At 36.4% G+C, this 23,557-nt stretch overlaps 1 protein-coding gene across 5 annotated transcripts in view; it reads left to right on the top strand.

The window, feature by feature from the left end:
* LOC127844593 (TOX high mobility group box family member 4-B-like) overlaps positions 1-23,557 on the top strand; it is a 98,254-nt gene that overhangs the window by 40,357 nt on the left and 34,340 nt on the right. For 4 of the 5 annotated variants that reach the window (XM_052374979.1, XM_052374980.1, XM_052374977.1 and 1 more), the window contains 2 exons: positions 10,191-10,268; positions 19,695-20,366. In XM_052374979.1, coding sequence (XP_052230939.1) covers positions 19,695-20,366 — 672 coding nt within the window. In that variant the 5' untranslated portion in view covers positions 10,191-10,268. Of the gene's footprint in view, positions 1-10,190; positions 10,269-17,270; positions 17,327-19,694; positions 20,367-23,557 lie in introns of all 5 variants that reach the window. The other variant, XM_052374981.1, reaches the window with a different exon arrangement.

The raw sequence follows: 23,557 nt of genomic DNA on the forward strand, positions 1-23,557 counted from the left end.
AGTGATTTTGAGGTCTCAAGGTCAAAGGTCAAGGTCACAGGGGTTGTGACATGAAATTCACTTAAGCACAATATCTAGAAAATGATTTAACCTCAGATCATCTTAATGTTATGATTATGTAAACGTGAGAGGAAAAAGAAGTACTCTATTGACTTTATATATCAATAGGTCATGTTCACATGAGATTGTGCTTGTGTTCACATTAGCTTGTAACATGAAACTGTTTCTTAGCAAGATCTAGATAATACATCAACTTTGGATCATCTCAATGATTCAGATAGGGTCTTAATAAAAGGGGTTCCAGTACGAGATCAAGGCATCATGGACTGGAAAGTAAAAGTCACACATCCTTTACTGGAATTCAACTGTACTACACCACCAGTATGTTGCAAAATGGTACAAAATACTAGTACTTAATCTGTGGTATAAGAGGACAATGTTGTAGGATATTTATGAAACCTAACCTAAGACCAACATTTAAGAACAAATTATCTTAAGAAGGTTACAAATGGAACAATTTACCTTTACTTATCTGCATGGACAGTTTGATAGTGGCAACATATGGCTGATATCAGGAAAGGTCCACTTTGGAATCCCACCCAGACAGACTGTGAACAATTGTCCAGGGTCTGTATTCACAAAACCACTTATAGACATCTTAACTTAAGTAGTTGTAAAGTGAAATTTTCAGGGGGGGGGGGAGGTTGTATTAAACATGCAATGTTAGCATGCTGGCAAAATGAGAAAATATTAATAATTTATTTATTATTTACCTTATGAAGTAATGGCAACTTTTCCACATGAGCTTTATGAATATTGGCCCCATGACACTTAATATGTTTCACAAGTAAAGTAATGGCACCTTTCCCATTGGAGCTTTATGAATCCGGGCCCCTAGACTCTAAGCCCCCCCCCCCCCCCCACACACACACACATGCACGTTAAGTTGTAAAGTAGTGGCAACTTGTTATGCCAATTAGATAAAGAATGAGGATAAAAATTACTGATGCGCAATTGCAGATTTATGACAAAATGTTGCCCTATTTATTCATTCAAAGAAGAAAAACATACTTCATCTAATGCACAGCTTTGCAATTTTCATGGTTCATTAACCTATGCGGAAGAAATTATCCGATCTTTAAGCAATTATATGTGCCCACTGAATGTTACATTGCTGATAAGAGTCTGAACAAATCCTTGTTTTAAAAAATATTGGCATATGGTAAACCAGTTGCACTGAAGCTGCTGATTGCGTTTTGTTATGAGATCATATATGGGCAGTGCTCTGTGAAAAAGGGGTTAAATGCATGTCCTCAGTGTCATCCCAAAATAGCCTGTGCAGTCCACACAGACTTATCTGGGACGACACTTTATGCTTGTATAATATTTTTTGTATTAAGAAAGTCCCTTTTTCGCAAAGATCCAGTTTAGGAAGAAAGTGTCCTGCACAGGCTAATCTGGGACGACAATTTCTGCACATGCATTAAAGCCCCTTTTTATATCTCATATGATTGTGTTATTAATGCATGTTTGGTCATGGTTTCTCATTAAGGAAGTTCTTTATAAAATATCAGTTTCTTAAATATTTTAATTGTCTGACTTTACTATTGCCTCTTTGTATGCCATGAATAAATATGTTTAAAGCGAAGGAATTGCAATAACGGTAGTAATAATTCAGCAAAATACTCCTTTTGGTAGTGAAAATAAATGTTTTTCCGAATTAAAAAACCCCACAAATCAGCAATTTGTTTGGAAATGTGCTAGGAGTCAGTCAATTGTAACTACACAGCCTTTCTTGGAAAGGCGATATAAATTTACTTAGCTTTTTTTAGATGGGCAATCAGTTAAGTTATAATTTTTCCAACTATCAGCATTTTGATTGAATCTTCTATCAAGCTTTGTACTCTTTGCTGTAAAAAAATAAAAAGTGATTGAATCTTCTGTCAAGCTTTGTACTCTTTGCTGTAAAAAAATAAAATGTCCTTAATAAAAAGAAATATTTTTTGTTACACATAGGCCACATTCTAGATGACAGAACCTGTTGAGGATCGTTCGTGTCCCATTTCCCAGGTTACCCCTTTTCCACTCAGAAGCAAAGTGAAAAAAGCTATGTGCAAATAGCATAAAACATGAACAGCCTGCGAGTAACTCACAATCTGTTCAGGTTTTATGCTGTTTGATGCTCATAAGTATCTAAGGTTTGGAAATGTGGCCTTTAAAACTTGAATCTAGTAAGAAAGGCCTTTAATTAAATTGAACTTTCTGAGGGACAACACATATGTATCTAAGTGGTAAAGGTTAAAGGGGCCTTTTCACAGATTTTGGCATTTTTTTAACTTATTCATTAAATGCTTTATATTGATAAATGTAAACATTGGATCGTAAAAGCTCCAGTAAAAAATCAAGAAAAAAATTAAAAAAAGGAAAAGAACATTGCCCGGAGTAGGTTTCGAACCAGTGACCCCTGGAGTCCTGCCAGAGTCCTGGAGTAAAACCGCTTTAGCCTACTGAGCTATTCCGCCGAGTACACATTTTTGACGTATTTTATACCTTATATAAGCAATCTTCGTAGTTTCACAAAATTTAACGACAAAAACAGAACTCTCCAAATTATTCAATCGTTTCGCGTTGCAACGCTTTATAATTTTTAGGTTTTAAAATCGTCAAAAGATGCATATAATGGCTGTATTAGAGCATGGTTAATGTTCAGTATAACTGTTTCTTCACAAATATCATAACTAAAACGAAAACTTACGAATTTGAAACAACTTTTATCAATTTTGTCAATTTACCAAAGCGTGGAAAGATCCCTTTAAAATAGCAGAATTGCAATTATTTCAGTGAAGAAACGCAAAGAATTCTTCATACATGTTGTTTAACTTAGAATTGTTTGTGTCCCATTTCCCTGGTTACCTCACAAGTTGTAAGATGAGTGTTACACTGTTGTATCTGATAGAGCTGCAACGATTCGATCCGATTCATCGAAAATCGATTCGAAATGCTTCGATTCGATTACGATACCAAACCTACCAAATTCGATTCGATTCTTTAACATATATACATATATATACATAGATACGTAAAGCGCGCTGTATTCTGACTATTGATACAGGAAGGTGTAGGTTTTATATTTACCTGTAATTACGACGCGCGCGATTGGTTGCTTATTACTTTAGTCATCCAATCAATAAGCCCGTTACGGTCTACTTTCGGAAAAAGCGTCAAAATGGCTGAACAAGTTGTTGCCGACAAATTGAAATTATCAGATGCGCCTAAGAAGCTAAAATCAAAAGTGTGGCAGTATTTTGGGTTTCGGGATGGTAGCCCTACCAATAAAGCAAAGTGTAAACTGTGCTTCATGGATGTGGCGTACACTAAGTCCACACTAATCTAATTTAATGCAATATGTCAAACGCAAACATAACGTTGATTTAGCAAGACAAAGAGGTCGCACAAGTGCAACTACTCAAGTCGCCAGCCAGAAAAGTAGTTCTATTTCTGTTGGAGTTTTGTTAAGTTTATTAGAGAATGTGATTTGTCCTACAGGTAACAGGTGATGCTGTCATGGCACAGTGGTTGACATGCTTATAGCGGTTTTGGGTAAAGATGTAATAGTGATAGTACTACCATTCAACTGATTCCAGATACGTCCTTATGATTTTTTTTTTTGATTTTTTATATTATTGTGTAATCAACACAATCTTCTAGTCAGAAGTTTTTATATTAAAATTGAGTCCTAATTTGCTATTATTTTTTATGTGTTTTATTGAAATCACATTTGAACAGAAATGTTAATTTTGAGGCATAAGAGTGAAAATATGATAAAAATAGGTTTGAAGATGAATCGAATCGAAAAAATCGGTATCGGAGTGTCTGAAATCGAAATCGAATCGAATCGAGCTGTTGGTGAATCGTTGCAGCTCTAGTATCTGAAGCAGAGTTTAAGCGTTTGTAGAGCAGTTTTGCGATCAACTCTCTTTGTATTTCATAGATTGGGTAATGAGATTCATAAAAGCTGAATATTAATGATGAGTGATGGGGCTTATGGCTTTGTTTGAAGCTTAAATCTCACAATTTGTTATCAATCATGGTAGAGACAGTGTTTAAATTATGACTATTGGACAGCAAACTCTTTTTATCTATGCACAAGTAACAATTAGTTGACTTATTAACCCTTTACACTTAGATTTGTATTTTCACAGCTCACCAATTTATGTTGTCACGTGAGCTGTAAATGCAAAATGAATTATGGAGATAAGTCTGGACAAGCCTTTAAATGGCCCAATTTAACCTCAGACCTTAATGAATGACCTTGACCTTTGAGGCTTGGAGACGTTGTTACACATGACACAGAGTCAGCAAACGATGAACGTTTGAGGAAAATAATTGTATAATTGCATGATGACTGATAAAGTTACAGTTAGGAAAAGCTATTTTATGACCATTTGACCTTGACTTATAGGGAGTTTGGTATTTTACGCCACAAGCTCTCCTCATTGAAATCATTTGTAGCAATCATCTTAAAATTGCAAAATGAATGAAAAAGTAACAGTCCTGACATGCTATTCTAAGGAAAAATTTGAGATATGAGTCAAAGAGTTACCTTAACAATCAAGGTACAGGTGTTCCATGCAACATGCTATTTCCTCACTCTTGTCATTTGTAGTAAGTTATTTTTAAAGTGCAAGACAAATAACAAAGAAAGAGTCTGGACAAGTTGTGTTATGACCTTATTTAACTTTTGACCTCTTATTGTGACCTTGATCTTTGAGGAAGCATGGCTGGTGTTACACGCCTCACATTGTCTTATGATGATGAACATTTGTGGTAGGTTATTTCAAACTTGCACTTTGAATGACAAAATGACAGTCTGGACATGCTCAGATGCAAACAATTGGGCAGAGATGCTTGACCATTATATGAATGCTAAATCAAGCTTTTCTCAAAAGGGATCAACACAAACTTAAGTTTATTTATTATTTTAACTTTTTCAAATACCTGATAAAACAAGGGGAAACTGGGTAAAGTTTTATGGATTAATTACCCCTGTCCCACCCAGAAGCAAAGTGAAAATGTCTATGTGCAAACAGCATAAAACCAGAACAGCCTGCGAGTAACTTGCAGTTTGTTCAGGTTTTATGCTGTTTGCTGCTCATCAGTATCTTAGGGAAGGAAATGAAGGCTTTAAAACTTGAATCCAGTAAGAAAGGTCTTTAATTAAATTTAACTTTGTAAGGGACTACAAATGCAACAAAATACGTATCTAAGTGGTAATGGGTTAAATATGAAATTATTGGAATAAATATGAAAACAAAAAATGCATGAATTAACACGAGTTTACAATTTGGACTGAGGCGTATTGTGGTGCCAGATGTGAAGATGAAAGCTGCAAACGTGTTACACCAACTGATGCATTCATTGCCCTTCAAACATATAGAACAGTCTGTGTTATCATTAGCTCATCTATTTATTTATTTTAAATTATGAGCTATTGTCATCACCTTGGCGTCGGCGTCCGGTTAAGTTTTGCGTTTAGGTCCACTTTTCTCAGAAAGTATCAATGCTATTGCATTCAAACTTGGTACACTCACTTACCATCATGAGGGGACTGGGCAGGCAAAGTTAGATAACTCTGGCGTGCATTTTGACAGAATTATGTGCCCTTTTTATACATAGAAAATTGAAAAATTGTGTTAAGTTTTTTGTTTAGGTCCATTTTATTCCTTAAGTATCAAAGCTATTGCTTCTATACTTGCAACACTTACTTACTATCATAAGGGGACTGTGCAGGCAAAGTAATGTAACTCAAACTGGCATTTTGACAGAATTATGCTCTTTTTATGCTTAGAAAATTGAAAATTTGGTTAAGTTTTGTGTTTAGGACCACTTTATTCCTACAGTATCAAAGCTATTGGTTTCATACTTGCAACTCTTTTTAACTATCATAACGGGACTGTGCAGGCAAAGTTATGTAACTCTGACTGGCATTTGGACGGAATTATGGGCCCTTTATACTTAGAAAATTGAAAATTTGGTTAAGTTTTGTGGTTTGGTCCACTTTACCCCTAAAGTATCATAGATATTGCTTTCATACTTGGAACACTCGCAAACTATCATAAGGGTACAGTAAAAGGACAAGTTGCATAACTCTGATTGTCATTTTTACGGAATTATGGCCCTTTTTTGACTTAGTAACTTTTAATATATGGTTAAATTTTGTTTTTCGATCCACTTTACTTCTAAAGTATCAAGGCTATTGCTTTCAAACTTCAAATACTTTCATGCTATCATGAGGTTACTGTACCTGGCAAGTTGAATTTTAGCTTGACCTTTGAATGACCTTGACTCTCAAGGTCAAATTATTGAACTTTGCTAAAATTGCCATAACTTCTTTATTTATGATTAGATTTGATTGATACTGATATTGACAAAACTACTCTTACCTGACATACCACTATAGATCATCTCACAAATGACCACCACACCCTCAAAACTATACCCCCCCCCCCCCGCACCCCCCAATTTTTTAGCTCATCTATTTTTTGAAAAAAAATTATGAGCTATTGTCATCACCTTGGCGTCGGCGTCGGCGTCTGCGTCGGCGTCGGCGTCCGGTTAAGTTTTGCGTTTAGGTCCACTTTTCTCAGAAAGTATCAATGCTATTGCATTCAAACTTGGTACACTTACTTACTATCATGAGGGGACTGGGCAGGCAAAGTTAGATAACTCTGGCGTGCATTTTGACTGAATTATGTGCCCTTTTTATACTTAGAAAATTGAAAATTTTGGTTAAGTTTTGCGTTTAGGTCCACTTTTTTCAGAAAGTATCAATGCTATTGCATTCAAACTTGGTACACTTACTTACTATCATGAGGGGACTGGGCATGCAAAGTTAGATAACTCTGGCGTGCATTTTGACAGAATTATGTGCCCTTTTTATACTTAGAAAATTGAAAATTTTGGTTAAGTTTTGTGTTAAGGTCCATTTTATTCCTTAAGTATCAAAGCTATTGCTTTCATACTTGCAACACTTACTAACTACCGTAAGGGGACTGTGCAGGCAAAGTTATGTAACTCTGACTGGCATTTGGACGGAATTATGGGCCCTTTATACTTAGAAAATTGAAAGTTTGGTTAAGTTTTGTGTTTTGGTCCACTTTACCCCTAAAGTATCATAGATATTGCTATCATACTTGGAACACTCGCAAACTATCATAAGGGTACAGTAAAAGGACAAGTTGCATAACTCTGGATGTTATTTTTACGGAATTATGGCCCTTTTTTGACTTAGTAACTTTGAATATATGGTTAAATTTTGTGTTTCGATCCACTTTACTTCTTAAGTATCAAGGCTATTGCTTTCAAACTTCAAATACTTTCATGCTATCATGAGGTTACTGTACCTGGCAAGTTGAATTTGACCTTGACCTTTGAATGACCTTGACTCTCAAGGTCAAATTATTAAATTTCTCTAAAATTGCCATAACTTCTTTATTTATGATTAGATTTGATTGATACTTTGACAAAACTACTCTTACCTGACATACCACAATAGACTCCACCCAAACCATCGCCCGTGCCCCCCCCCCCCCAACCCCCCCCCCCAACCCCCCCCCCCCCCCAACCCCCCCCCCCCCAACCCCCCCCCCCCCCCCCCTATTTTTTTTTTTTTTTATTTTTTTTTTTTTTTTAAGATCATCTCACAAATGACCACCACACCCTCACACTATACCCCCCCCCACCCCCTCCCCAATTTTTTTTTTAAACGGTTAAAAAACAAAACTATTTATTTTGATTATTTTATGTTTGAAATACCGTCCAACCATCGCACCCAAGAATCCCCCCCCCACCCCCCCCTCCCCCCCACCCGAATCCCCCCCCCCCCTATTTTTTTTTTTTTTTTTTTTTTAAGATCATCTCACAAATTACCACCACACCCTCACACTATACCCCCCCCACCTCACCCCCCCTCCTCATTTTTTTTTATGAAACGGTTAAAAAACACAAATATTTATTTTTATTATTTTATGTTTGAAATACCGTCCAACCATCGCACCCAAGAATCCCCCCCACCCACCCCCCCCCCCACCCACCCGTTTTTTTTTCCCCTTTTTTTCGCATTTTTGGAAGAAAATGTAATAAATGTCCACACACACCCCCACACAATGCACCCCCCCCCGAATTTATTTTTTTTTTCGCATTTTTTTTTCCGTATTTTTGGAAGATAATGTCATAAATGTCCACACCCCACACTATACACCCCTCTTCACTCCACCCCTCCCTCCTTTGTGATTGAAAATGAGAGTCCCTTCACCTTTAAAAAGAAAATATACTAGAAATGGCGCGGCAGAGGCCGACGCGTATCCCCACGCCGAATGTTTGACCTAGGTGTGCCCCAGGGTTGGCAATGGGGCCATGCATAGCTGAGATTGACCGTATTGTCATAAGAGAAGTTCAGTATCAATTAGAAGTGAATTGGTGTAGAAATGAAGAAGTTATAGTAAAAGGCAATTTTGGGTGGGTGTGGTCTATGTGGGCGGGGCCCCAGGGTTGGTAATGGGGCCATGCATAGTTGAGATTGACCGTATTGTCATAAGAGAGGTTCAGTATCAATTTGAAGTGAATCGGTGTAGAAATGAAGAAATTATAGTAAAAGGCAATTTTGGGTGGGTGTGGTCTATGTGGGCGGGGGGCCCCAGGGTTGGTAATGGGGCCATGCATAGTTGAGATTGACTGTATTGTCATAAGAGAAGTTCAATATCAATTTGAAGTGAATCGGTGTAGAAATGAAGAAATTATAGTAAAGGCAATTTTGGGTGGGTGTGGTTTATGTGGGCGGGGCCCCAGGGTTGGTTATGGGGCCATGCATAGTTGAGATTGACCCTAATGTCATAAGAGAAGTTCAGTATCAATTTGAAGTGAATCCGTGTAGAAATGAAAAAAAATATAGTAAATGGAATTTTTTGGTGGGTGTGGCCTATGTGGGCGGGCGCCCCAGGGTTGGGATTGGGGCCATGCATAGTTGAGATTGACCCTAATGTCATAACAAAAGTTCAGTATCAATTTGAAGTGAATCCGTGTAGAAATGAAAAAATTATAGTAAATGGAAATTTTTGGTGGGTGTGGCCTATGTGGGCGGGGCGCCCCAGGGTTGGGAATGGGGCCATGCATGGTTGAGATTGACCGTATTGTCATAAGAGAGGTCCAGTATCAATTTGAAGTGAATCGGTGTAGAAATAAAGAAGTAAATGTAAAATAACCTAAAAAAATGAGTGATAATTTCTGACGCGGCCCCACCCCAACCGCTATAACTTTTGACCCAGGGGTCAGATCAAAATTCCAAATAGTGCAGGGTCCCACATATGCTCATAGCTACCATGTGTGTAAGTTTCAAGGTTCTAGTGCTTTTAGTGTAGGAGGAGATAGTGGCCAGGACGGACGGACGGACGGACGGCGGAGATAACCACAATATCCCCACCTTTTTTTCAAAAAGCGTGGGGATAATGAGCGGTCTGCAGCAGCAAAGGCGGTGCTCTTGTTTCTTCATGACGTAGAATTTAAAAAAATATTCTTACTTGAAAAGCCCAGCAATTTCTATATAGACATAAAAGATCAATAAACACATAAGGATAATTCTTAAATTAACACTCCAAGAATAGTTTAAATCTGTAGAGTTTACTTCTGTTCTAAGTGCAGAATGTTTTGCAATCCTGACTCTGCTGAGAGAGCATTGCTCTGTGTACTTACAGCTGACATTTAATATTTCCTGTAAAATGCTTGAGCAGTTGAGCTATATTGATACTGTTAATTTTGTGTGGGTTGATAAGTAGGGATTAGTACTAATCGTTCATAAACCCATTGGAGACTGACCTCAGCAAATTCCTTTTTTAAAATATATTTTTTTAAACCATACAATTTCATGCCAATGAATTTAATTGAGAACTGCTATTTGAAAACAGGACTTAATGTAATTGCGTAAAATGTTGTCCCAGATTAGCCTCTGCTGTCTGCATGGGACTCTTGTTGAGAAAATAGACATCCTTTTTATAACAGAAAGTGTCATCCCTGATTAGCCAGTGCATACTGCATAGGCTAATCTGGGACGAGACTGCGCATATGCATCAAACCACATTTTTTCCAGAGCATGACTCAAGTGATGCAGTAGCTTATGATTGCTAGTTTTGTTTCAGTGTTTGGATGAGGTAGAACAGGAAGTGCCCTCTAGTACCTCTGACCCATGTACTCATGCAGGGGATGGCAGTCCTTTGGTAAGTGAATATCCTTGGGCCAGTTTGCAGAGTTGTAATACATTTTTTCAGGTTTTTTTCTGCTATGTAAAAAAAGGCTGTAATGCGGACCCAATTCCTAAGCAAACAGACCCGATTCCAAACCGAAATTATTTAAAAAAACAACAACACAATTTCCAAAAACTTTTTTCAGAAAGAAGTCTCTTATGACTTATGATTATAAGACTCCATATCTCAACTTTATTTTTTAAACATCCAACAAAATATATAACTTTGATCTAGTCCTTTTTGTCGATAAAATTCCCAAATTTGCCACTTTTATCGATTAAAAAAATCCCAATTTGACCAGACTCCTTTTCCCAAAAATTACTTGAAACCCCCCTGTTTTTACTGCCTAGTTCCTCCAATTAGCCTTTTATTTAGAACATGTATTTACCAAATGTTCAAAATAAAAAAGTTTATATTGTATGTTTATGTTTTGGTCATTATTATGTGTATACATGGCTTTATTCTGATGCCAATGATGCAAGAATCTAAGATGAAATATAAGTAATAAGTAGTGGAAATCCTGGGGCCAGTTTTCATGTTTGTCTTATGTTTGTCTGAAAATGTTGGTTATTCACTTATATGTAAAACAAGTATTAAGCAGTGAAAATCATACGGCCAGTTTTCAGATTTTTCTGAAGTCTATCTTAAATGTTGTATTTTACTCTTAGATGTAAAATGAGAAGTGAACAGTGGAAATCCTGGGTCCAGTTGACAGATTCTTTGTAAGTTTATCTGTAATTGCTGGATTTTCTCTTAGAAGTAAAACAAAAGAGTAAGCAGTGAAAATGATTAAGGGCCATTGAGAGGGGAGCTGGGCTTCATGCTTTAAAAAGACTTAAACAAACTCAGTTATCTGAGTTTGCCTCTACCGAGCTTGATGAATCATTGTATATAGCAAGCTTGCATCAAGACCAAGCTTTCAATTGTATTTGGGGTAAGTCTAATTAAGGTCAATGTCACTGTTTGGAGAAAAAGAGGAGCCATTTCTGCTCTCTAACTTAAGTTTTGATTTAGATATCACACTGAAATTTTGTAATTGTTATCAAAAATAAATATATACAGCAAAGAGCAAGTTTCTGGTCAATAACTTCAGTTTGCATCAACTGATCCCAATGAAACTTATAAGAAGCTTTCATGGAGGCCTAGCTTTGAATTGTATTTCGTTAATGCAAGGTAAAGGTCAAAGTCCCTGTTACTAAAAATAGGAAATAACATTCTATTAACTCTTTCAGTGCTGGAACCGAATTTTGAAGGCTTTTGCAAACAGTTAGGATCCAGATGAGACGCCACAGAATGTGGCTTCTCATCAGGATCCAAACTGTTTGCTATTCTGATTGTTTTCTTTGAAAAAAATCGAAGAAAATGCTAAATTTAGAAATTCAGCAGACAACATTTTAGTAGACGACAAATTTCCCAGCATGCAAAGGGTTAATAAGCTCAGTTTGGATAGAGGTATTGCACTGACATTTTGTGTGTAGGTAGCCTACATGAACCAAGCATGTGATTGCATTTAGGGGAAGTCAGGTCAAGGTCAAGGTTACTGTAATAAAAACAGTAGACAAGTGGTCTCCTATTGATAACTTTTTTATGCATTGACATCTTTTTTTTTCGGTCAAATTTGGGTTCGTTCTGTAAGGGGACCCATTTCCAATGGAAAAAAGTATATATTTTTCCCAAATGGGACCTAAACATTCCCAATGAAAGGTTTCCAAAAAAAGAATATGTTTTTAATAAGTGTAAACATGTCAAATATGTCCAAATCCAGCCCTATAAGTTGAACCTTAGAAAATATTATACTGAAATCACCTTAACTATACATTTTAAAGTATTTGTAAGCATAAAATCAACAACATTTATTTCCCAATTTAAGGCAAAAGTATGTGATATTTCCCAATCCAAAGGGTCCTAGGACCTGGCCCCATTCCCAAAATGGTGAAAACTCCCCACTGCATTTGACTTAACTTGATGAAACTTATATCAAGCTTGCACCACTGCATTTGACTTAACTTGATGAAACTTATATCAAGCTTGCACCACTGCATTTGACTTAACTTGATGAAACTTATATCAAGCTTGCACCACTGCATTTGACTTAACTTGATGAAACTTATATCAAGCTTGCACCACTGCATTTGACTTAACTTGATGAAACTTATATGAAGCTTGCACCACTGCATTTGACTTAACTTGATGAAACTTATATCAAGCTTGCACCACTGCATTTGACTTAACTTGATGAAACTTATATCAAGCTTGCACCACTGCATTTGACTTAACTTGATGAAACTTATATCAAGCTTGCACCACTGCATTTGACTTAACTTGATGAAACTTATATCAAGCTTGCACCACTGCATTTGACTTAACTTGATGAAACTTATATCAAGCTTGCACCACTGCATTTGACTTAACTTGATGAAACTTATATCAAGCTTGCACCACTGCATTTGACTTGATGAAGCTTATATCAAGCTTGCACCACTGCATTTGACTTAACTTGATGAAACTTATATCAAGCTTGCACCACTGCATTTGACTTAACTTGATGAAACTTATATCAAGCTTGCACCACTGCATTTGACTTAACTTGATGAAACTTATATCAAGCTTGCACCACTGCATTTGACTTAACTTGATGAAACTTATATCAAGCTTGCACCACTGCATTTGACTTAACTTGATAAAGCTTATATCAAGCTTGCACCACTGCATTTGACTTAACTTGATGAAACTTATATCAAGCTTGCACCACTGCATTTGACTTAACTTGATGAAACTTATATCAAGCTTGCACCACTGCATTTGACTTAACTTGATGAAACTTATATCAAGCTTGCACCACTGCATTTGACTTAACTTGATGAAACTTATATCAAGCTTGCACCACTGCATTTGACTTAACTTGATAAAGCTTATATCAAGCTTGCACCACTGCATTTGACTTAACTTGATGAAACTTATATCAAGCTTGCACCACTGCATTTGACTTAACTTGATGAAACTTATATCAAGCTTGCACCACTGCATTTGACTTAACTTGAGGAAACTTATATCAAGCTTGCACCACTGCATTTGACTTAACTTGATGAAACTTATATCAAGCTTGCACCACTGCATTTGACTTAACTTGAGGAAACTTATATCAAGCTTGCACCACTGCATTTGACTTAACTTGATAAAACGTATATCAAGCTTGCACCACTGCATTTGACTTAACTTGATGAAACTTATATCAAGCTTGCACCACTGCATTTGACTTAACTTGATGAAACTTATATCAAGCTTGCACCACTGCATTTGACTTAACTTGATGAAACTTATATCAAGCTTGCACCACTGCATTTGACTTAACTTGATGAAACTTATATCAAGCTTGCACCACTGCATTTGACTTAACTTGATAAAACTTATATCAAGCTTGCAAGCAAACCTACGTCATTCAGGTTAAGGTCACTGTGGCATAAAACAGAAAATGCTTAAGGGTAAGGAAACAAAGCTGTTTATTACATATACATGTGGTTAATTATGTCTTTAACTCTTTACCACTTAGATACGTATTTTGACTATTTGTAGTCCCTAAGAAAGTTACATTTATTTCAAAACCTTTATTACTAGATTCAAGTTTTAAAGGCTTCATTTCCAACCTTAAGGTACTGATGAGCAGCAAATAGCATAAAACCTGAACAGAGTGCGAGTAACTTGCAGGCTGTTCTGGTTTTATGCTGTTTGCACAAAGCCATTTTCACTTTGCCTCTGAGTGGGAAAGGATGAAATGCCATAGAAACTAACACATTAAAAAACTGGTGTATGCATTCCAGGTTGGGAGGCATTGAGCATAAAAAAACATCAGGAGACAAGAGTAAATCATACAATTACATCATTTAGTTTAGTTTAAACCTATTTATTTTAGCTCGATTGCATCGAAAGCCTAAGGCTTATATAAATGCTCTCGAGTTCGTTTCCTGGGCCTAGAACCAGTACTTGGTGTCTTTGGGGGAGATCTAAAGAACGCTCCCACGGTGGGGATCGAACCCGTAACCTCCCGGTCATTATTTACATCAATTACATCATTTAATTGCAACTTATTAATTCTTGGAAATTACTAAAATCTCAACCTAAAAAACCCATCAGGAAACATGAGTGAAACATAGAATTACATTAATTCATTGCAACTTATAGATTCTTGGAAATCACTAAAACCTCAATGTAATGGCACATTTGAGGGGACTCATAAGTGTACAACATTCCTGACAGCCAACTTACTTCCTGTTTTGTGCAAAAAAATGTTACATAGTATATACTGTACGATTCTAGGTTTTGCAATATACATTATCAGTTATACTAACAATTGGATTAAAACATTCTTACTTAAAATCGCAATTGAAATGTCACAAACACATTTTAGATATCAGTGTTTGTTTGTTGACCTCGTTGCGGAACAAATGGCAAACCAAAATTCACAGAATATGATATTTTATACATTTACTTTAAGCTGATGTCTTTCCTGTTTTTGTCCAAATATTAATCCAGAAAGAAGCCTTTACAATTTCTGTTTCATGCAGTAAAATATGGGCCTATACACTTGAGCTGCGCTCTGTGAATAGGGAGTTTAACACATTTATGCCTAGTGGACTCTCCCATCCTTCTAAATTGGATCAATTTATTTCCAAAATTAGGGATGTCTAGCATATTTATTTTTATATTTAGAATATTTCTTACAGAAATTCCTTTAAGCAAACAGCGCAGATCCTGATGAGACGCCGCATCATGCGGCGTCTCATCTGGGTCTACGCTGTTTGCTAAGGCCTTTTTTCTAGACGCTAGGCATAAATGAGATAAATGCATGATAGTAAAATGTCACAGACACTCTCCGCTTTTATGGTAATCTTTGTTTACAGACAGACTCTTCTAGGCAAATTCCAGATAAGGCAGAAAGTGTTGTCCCTGATAAGCCTTTGCGGACTACACAGGCTAATCTTGGACGACACTTTATGCACATACATTAAACCCCCTTTTCACAGAGCATGTCCTATGTTCATTATCACCAGGACCATTCAGTATAGTTTTTTTAAACTTGTTTGGCTATATTACAAACATTTATTTCCAAAACATTTTTTTTTGTCAACACTGCATAAAATGAACTAATAGGTTCTAAATATATAGAACCAAATTTTAAATCAAAATGACAATCATGTTTAGGTTTGAAATAAAGTGCTATTGTGTCACCTTTGCTTACTATGTTTCAAACTCCTCTTCCTCACATGCATCGCATTGTTTAAAAAAAAAATATCCAATAAATTATTTTTATTACTGATTGAAGGGGCCTTTTCACAGATTTTGGCATATTTTGAAGTTTTTCATTAAATGCTTTATATTGATAAATGTAAACATTAAATGTTAAAAGTTCCAGTAAAAAACCAAAAATAAAGTTTAGAAAAGCAAAAAAAAGTAGCCTGCAGCAGGGCTCGAACCAGTGACCCCCGGAATCCTGAAGTAAAAACGCATTAGCCAACTGAGTTATCCTGCCAAGCACACGTAAGAAGCGTATTTTATACCTTATATAAGCAATCTTCGTAGTTTCACAAATTTAAACGACAACAACAGAACTCTCCAAATTATTCAATCGTTTCGCGTTGCAACGCTTTATAATTTTTAGGTTTTTAAATTGTCAAAAGATGCATATAATAGCTATTTTAGACCATGGCAAAGGTTCAGTTATACTGTTTCCTCACAAATATCATAACTAAACCGAAAATTTGCAAATCTGAATTAACTTTTTTTTAATTTTGTCAATTTACCAAAACGTGAAAAGATCCCTTTAAAACCAACATAATGTAAAACTTTCAATCAAGCACAGACATAACCATTCTTGGGTAAACAATACTTTGTATTGTGGCTGTTGAGGGATATCTTACTCACATGCATTGAGGTTGTTGTTTTTTTCATTAAAAATCAGGTATTCAGCCCTATTCCCAATGGAAAAAGGTATATATTTTACCCAAACTCGACCTAAAAATTCCAAAAGAAGGTTTAAAAAAAAAACCATTGTTTTTTTTTTTTTAATTTCAACATTTTGTTCATCTCCCATTCGGCTATTTAAGTTCACCTCAGAAAATATAATTCTGAAAACACTGGTATTCTCAATTTGGAAGCATTTGTTACCAAAACAATAACAACACTAATTTCCCAATATAGGTCAAAATGCAGCAAATTTCCCTTAATCCAAACGGACCTGGCCCCATTCCCAAAATGGTTAAAAAAACAACATGCATCAAGCCTGGTTTCCAAAGAGCACTGCATACTTGTATTTATGATGGTCCCCGATGTAAATGAAATTCTTGAAAGACTGATCACAGATCCTGAAATAATTTGTGTGTGTTTTATGTTAGAGTAGAGTCTTGAGATTAAATACATGAAAATTAATGTACCATGTCCTGTACAATGGGATGCAAAAACCCAATATTGCCTTTTCATCAGCAAATAAGTACCCTTAATGTTATTCCGCTGGACAAATATTGATGAATGCCGGCTTGTGATCATCGTATTTTGATTGGTCAAAAGAATTTTGACGATTGGCTATAATTGGCCACACGACATACGCACGACAGATGTAGTGTGGCCTGGGTCGTCAATTTGAGGTATCATCATCAGATTGATAACGGAAAAATTGTTACCACATTAAAGCCAGTTCTCCAATAGTTCGTTTTGCAGTGTGGGGGTCTGTTGATTTTGTGTGAATACAATGATCTGGAGTGAATTAAGTTTCAATCAGACACTGATGTGGGGATTTGTGGTCTGTAAATAAGTGTGATGTATTAGACTGAATTTAGTAATGGACATTTGTGTGCATCTTTAAATAACATAAAATGTGTTACATACCATTTGACTGGAGGGCATGTTTGCTGTGATGAATTAGTATTAAAAGTAAAGTGAAAATTGTCTAGTGTTAAGTTTCAAGGATATTGTTGGATGCAGGTGGGATATGAGCTGGGTCATTCTGCATTAGTGAAATATTGTCGATAAAACACCAGGTAGGAATTTGTTATTTAAATGTGTGTAAGTTTAAGTTATTATTGTTACTGTTTTTATTGTTGTTTGGCTCACAGCTGTCAACTGCTTTTTTAAATCAAATTTCTTAATTTTGATAAATTGGAATGAAAGTTGATTCAAATGTTCTCATTTGATAATATGTCTGGTTTGTAATCGTTTTATTTGAACAATGATGGCAGTTTGAAATGCTTGGTTTATTAGTTGTTTTGCTTAATTAAAGCTCATGCTCAAACCAGTTGTTGGGACATTTACTGTTATTTGCCAGAAAGTTTGTAAATACAGAATGGTTACTTGAATGTACATGCAGGTATGTGAATTGTGAAGTCATGAAAGACAAATACAGTTTTGTATTGTAAATCTAAGCCAAGCAAGTCTGTGTTTACATAGTGAGGAAAGTGCAAATATTTAAGTGTGAACACTAACTACCCTGGACAACACCTGTTAATTTTATAAAATAAAAACACCTTTGAAAATTGTGTATATTCTCAAAGATTTCACTAAGCCATAATAAAAACTCATGTGTTTTTATATAAAAATAAGCAAAATATGGATAATTCTAAAATCATAATATAACCAGCAGTATGTCTGTCAGTTTTTCACATTGAACACTCTATGCCACTTCAACACTTGTTTTGAAAGGGAATGTGAACCAATAATAGCTAGACCATACAGAAAATATCTTAAATAAATATAGCCAACACTTGTTACTAAGATAGCATTAGTTTCAATTTCTTTCCCCAGCAAGCATCCAAATGTTTATAAAATCAAGGCCAAATTTAATTACCTGCGAAAACTCACCTTACACTATGGGGTTATAATAGCTGTTGAATTTCTAGACATACAACACTTTTTGTTGGTAATTATCTTTTGTGCAGCATATCAATTAGACTAAAACAGGTACCACCTTAGAACTTTGTAGGTAAATAGATCTCATTGAGGGTATGTGCAGTGCACAAAAAGCGTTCCTGGTCCTTATTGTAAGAGTTATTATGATATAATAAATGAAAAAAACACCATGGCTCTCCCCTATCTCAAGAGTTATTGCACTTTGTTAATTTTTGTACCGGGTACTTCAATTTTGCCCCCAAGCCAATCTTGAAAACTTAATGAACTATCAAAAAGAAGCTAAATAGTAACGCAGGTCTCATTTGGGTAAAATGTAGTGCAAAAGAACCATAACTCTTGATGCCCTATTCTTTTTAAGTTTTTTTATAATAATTTAAAGTCTCAAAATGACTGTGAACCCCACAATTATTTATGTGTCAATCGGCATTGAGCTGGGACATCCATGTACAATTGACTCATTTCTTTGCTATTTTCAATAGAGTATTACGTAGTTTTCTTTGTTTATGTTCTGTTTAACAATAGATCAATAAAACTTGTCAGTATTCCCAAACTTTGAAGGTCAATGTCACACTTTGGATCAAAATAATAATTCTCAGTCCTAAGGCACTTACTGCAACAGCACTTAGATGGGTTATTTTTCAGCAGATTATTTATTATGTTTATTATTAACAGTGACTGTCAAAAAATCATATGTCCCTAGAGTGGAGATACACTTTGTTAAAAAGATATTCTCTGGGGGCTTTGTGATTGAAGATATAATCTAAGATAATATCTAAGATATTTTTCATAATTATGGCCCCTTTTACACTTGGATAATTGAACATTTTGCTTAAATTGCCATAACTTCTTTATTTATGATCACATGTTATTATTACTTTGACAAAACAACACTTACCTGAATACCACAATGGATTCCACCCAAACAATACCCCACGCCCCTACCCAGAATCCCTTCCCCCCCCAACCTCCCCCCCACCCAATTTTTTAAAACATCTAATAAATTACCCCACCCCACATTATACACCCCTCTCACCCCCTACCCCCCCCCCCCCCCCAATTTTTTTTTAAACATCATCTAATAAATTACCACACCCCACATTATACCCCCCTCTCACCCGCCCTACCCCCCCCATTTTTTTTCCTTTTTTATTTTTGAAAGATCGTCTAATAAATGACCACACCCCACATTATACCCCCTCTCAACACCCCCCCCCCCCCCCCCCCAATTTTTTTTTTTTTCCTTTTTTTATTTTTGAAAGATCGTCTAATAAATAATTGAATATGAACTATTTCCCCATGATGGCTTAAGTTATAATGTCAAGCACTCGAATAGTCGAGCGCGCTGTCCTCTGACAGCTCTTGTTCAATCATGTTTTAAATTTTTTTTTTTTAATTTTATAAACTTTTCAAAATTGTGCAAACTTCGCTTACTTCTAAATTTGTGAAAAACCTATTGTAAAAACTTATCTTGTACCCTTATTAATTTTTTTGATTGAATTTCAGATGTTTCGCACGCCCAGTTTAGGGGACGACAGTTACGACTTCCTACCTGATAAGCCTTGTGGCTTTCCCTACAGTGACCTCTCTGCTGATTTCTTCATAGCAGACTCAAAGGGGCAAGACTCCACATTTCTTCCAACAATCGCGTCATCAGATATATCCGACTTGTTGGACTTCAACACTGGTCTAAGTTACGACTCAGTCAGAAGTGAAGACAATCGTCCTGCCATCCAGTTACAAGACCTCAATCAGAACATCAGCAGGACAAACAAGCAGCAGGTGCCTGTTCCGCAGTCAGTAAGCAAGTTTTGCCTTTCTAACTCCCAGAATTCTCTGCTCACTCGCATGATGTCGACACCACGAGACTCCATCTTGGAATCCCTGGAAAGCATCGCTCCGAAGTTTCCCCCTCAGGACATGGAGCTGCCGGACATCAGCGTCTCCAATGGCCTTCAGACCACAGTATCCATGGCGACGGGTCATGGCGCTGGCTCGATGTACGCGAAGGCGGGTGGATCGTCTCCCCCGCATGCAATAGCTCTGAAGGAGAGCTCCCCGTACTCCAGTGCCGCCGTCACGGTGTCCCCGTCCAACTCCTCGGTGTCCAACCTGTCCAACATGACTCCCCCGGCAGAGAGCAGTGAGGACAGTGACGACAGTGTACCCCTGGCACAGGTAATCTGTACAGAAATAAAGACTAGAGTTGTTTGTTTTTATGCCCCTAAAGGTGGGCATATAGTGATCGCACCGTCCGTCTGTCAGTCTGTCTGTCTTTCAGTCACACTTTGCGTTTAGGTTTCGAAAAATGCTCATAACTTCTATGTTGATTGAGATGTAACCTTCATATTTGGTATGCATGTGTATATGGACAAGGCCTTTCCATACGCACACAAATTTTGACGCCTTTGACCTTGACCTTGAACTTAGGGTCTGCGTTTAGGTTTCAAAATCTGCGTTTAGGTTTCGAAAAAGCGTTTTTCAGGGGCATATGTCATCCTTTGGTGACAGCTCTTGTTTATTATCAGGGACTAAACTGTACACCTAGAATGGATTTTCATCTAGAAAATACTTACTTTAACCCTTTACCAATTAAATACTTATTTTGACGCATTTGTAGTCCGATAAAAAGTTACATTTATTTAAAGACCTTTCTTACTAAATTCAAGTTGTAAAGGCTTCTTGTCCAAACCTTTGATACTGATGAGCAGCAAACAGCATAAAACTTGAACAGACTGCAAGTGACTCGCAGGCTGTTCTGGTTTAATGCTGGATGCAAAATCCATTTTCACTTTGCTCCTTATGGCGGAAAGGGTTAATAGAAAATAAAGCTGAAAGTGTTGTCACTGATTAGCCTGTGCAGACTGCAGTCTAATTTGGGATGAAACTTTATACGCACATGCATTAAGCCTTGTTAACCTATATAGAGGCTTGCAGTGATAAAATGTCCCACCTTAGCATGTCACGGCGTGAATAGGTGATATTTTTTGGTAGGAATGGCATATATGTGTCTAGTTCTGTGAAAGCTGGTCATAATGCATGTGCGTAAAGTGTCGTCCCAGATTAGCCTGTGCAGTGCGCACAGGCTAATCAGGGACAACACTTTCCGCCTTAACTGGATTTTCGGTAAGGAGGGACTTTCTTGAAACTTAAAATACCATTAAAGCGGAAAGTGTCGTCCCTGATTAGCCTGTGCGAACTGCACAGGTTAATCTGGGACGACACTTTACGCACATGAATTAAGCCCAGTTTTCTCAGAACACGACAAATATGTATGAGCCTCGCTCTGGCAAAACCAGACTTAATGCATGTGCGTACAGTGTTGTCCCAGATTAGAATATGCAGTCTGCACATTACATCCTCCAACTCAGTTTTGTCCTTGTGCTTGTTGGCTATTTCTAGAAAAAGAGCTGCAAGAAAAGTGTTGGATAAAAATTATATTTATTAAGCAAGGATAAAAAACTTGTTCTTGTCGCTGAGGTTTGTTTTTTCGGTTTTTGTGCCAAGCAAATAAACTAATCTCTTTCAAACCCTTAAATGGTATTAGATATATCCCATAAATTTCTGATGTTTTTCTTTGTTTATTTTGAAAAAAAGAAAAACAAAAAAATGATCAAAAACACAATAAACATTTACATATGTCATGAAATAAACAAAATAACATGATTATGCTGTACATGACAGCTTAATGGTTGCGTTGCTGAAATCAAATTGATACCCTGGGGGTTATTTGTCAATGACTGATGATTGGATAAAATCTGTGAGCTAATATTGAACAATCCAATGAAATTATCTCCGGTCCTTATATGCATGATAGTTTTTTATGTAACAACAGATTTTCTAGAAAGGCGATAAAAGAGTTGAGAACACTTGAGAAAAAAGTGAAAAAGATATCAAATTTGATTACTCTTGTTAGTGGTCACTTAAAGTAATAAGAGTACAAATTTGAACTTAAATGATTGTTTGCTGGAAAAGTTTTCTGTTGCCCTGATTTTTTTTGGCTTTTAATACAGTATATATTCTTACATCAGTGTTTATTATCCCCCGCCATAGGCGGAGGGATATTGTTTTGGCGTTGTCCTTCCGTCTTTCCGTCCGTCCGTCCGTCCGGCACTTTTGTGTCCGGAGCCATATCTTGGAAGTGCTTTGGCTGATTTCATTGAAACTTGGTATGAGTATATATATGGATAAGAGGATGATGCACGCACAATGGCATTGTACACCATCGGATAATAACGGAGTTATGGCCCTTTGTATCTTGAAAAAATGCTTTTTTGTGTGTCCGGAGTCATATCTTGGAAGTGCTTTGACGGATTTCATTAAAACTTGGTATGAGTATAAATATGGATAAGAGGATGATGCACGTTGGCGTTCCTCATCTGTCCAGAAAACTTTTGTGTCCAGAAGTATAATGGCGGGGGATATCAATTCAACAAATTTGCTTGTTATTTACTAAGGTTGAACTGGATGGGAGAAACCTTTAGTTCGGAATTGTTTTGTTCCATTTGGGAAAAAATATATACTTTTTCCATTGGGAATGGAGCCAAATACTGGACCCAAATCTGAACAAAAAAACACACTATACCTTGTGACTAAAATGTGTTGTACCTTGGCCTGGACCAGTATTTAGTTTATTGAAAGAGCAAATTTCCTTGGTTAGTTTCTATGCATAATACACAATAATGTATTATACATTTTGTTACTGTAATAAACTATGAATCTATCACGTTTAGGTAAGTTTCATATAGATTTCTTATTGTTTTTAGTGTAATTCACACATGGTACACTTTGACATTTAGTACAATACATTTAAGTATTAAATAACAAGCTCATTAAAATATCACTTTTATTATTCACGTCTCAAAGGAGGTTTCAAAAGCATTACACTGTGAAATTAAAGACCTAATAGGGGCCTTTAATTGCATTTTAAACTTATCACCAGAAATCAATATGTGATTAATGGGAGTGCATGTTATGAAAGTGTTGCCATGGCAACCATGCAGTTCCCCATCGCAGCACCTGGCTTCTCTTCACATTGCTTGTACAGCTGCACAGACCTTAAAGTGGTATTGTTTTGATATGGGATGTTCTCTCTTGTTGAGGTTGCACTTAATATTTCAGTTTTGTTTAAATTTTAAATATTGTCTTTGCAACTGCACCAACAGCATAGAAAATATGGCTCTCTTATTTGAAACAGATATCTTCATTGTGATATGGCAGTTGTGATGGATAATGCTGAAAAAACGCACCATCATTATGATAATTTTTTACGGCATAATTATTATCTCTTCTAGATTAAAGGACCAAGCAATTGTCCTATGATATTTGACAAAAAAAGTAATCCTTAAGTTCGAAAACATGCTGAATGT

The sequence above is a fragment of the Dreissena polymorpha genome, chromosome 9 (assembly GCF_020536995.1).
Source record: "Dreissena polymorpha isolate Duluth1 chromosome 9, UMN_Dpol_1.0, whole genome shotgun sequence".
Lineage (NCBI taxonomy): Eukaryota > Metazoa > Mollusca > Bivalvia > Myida > Dreissenidae > Dreissena > Dreissena polymorpha.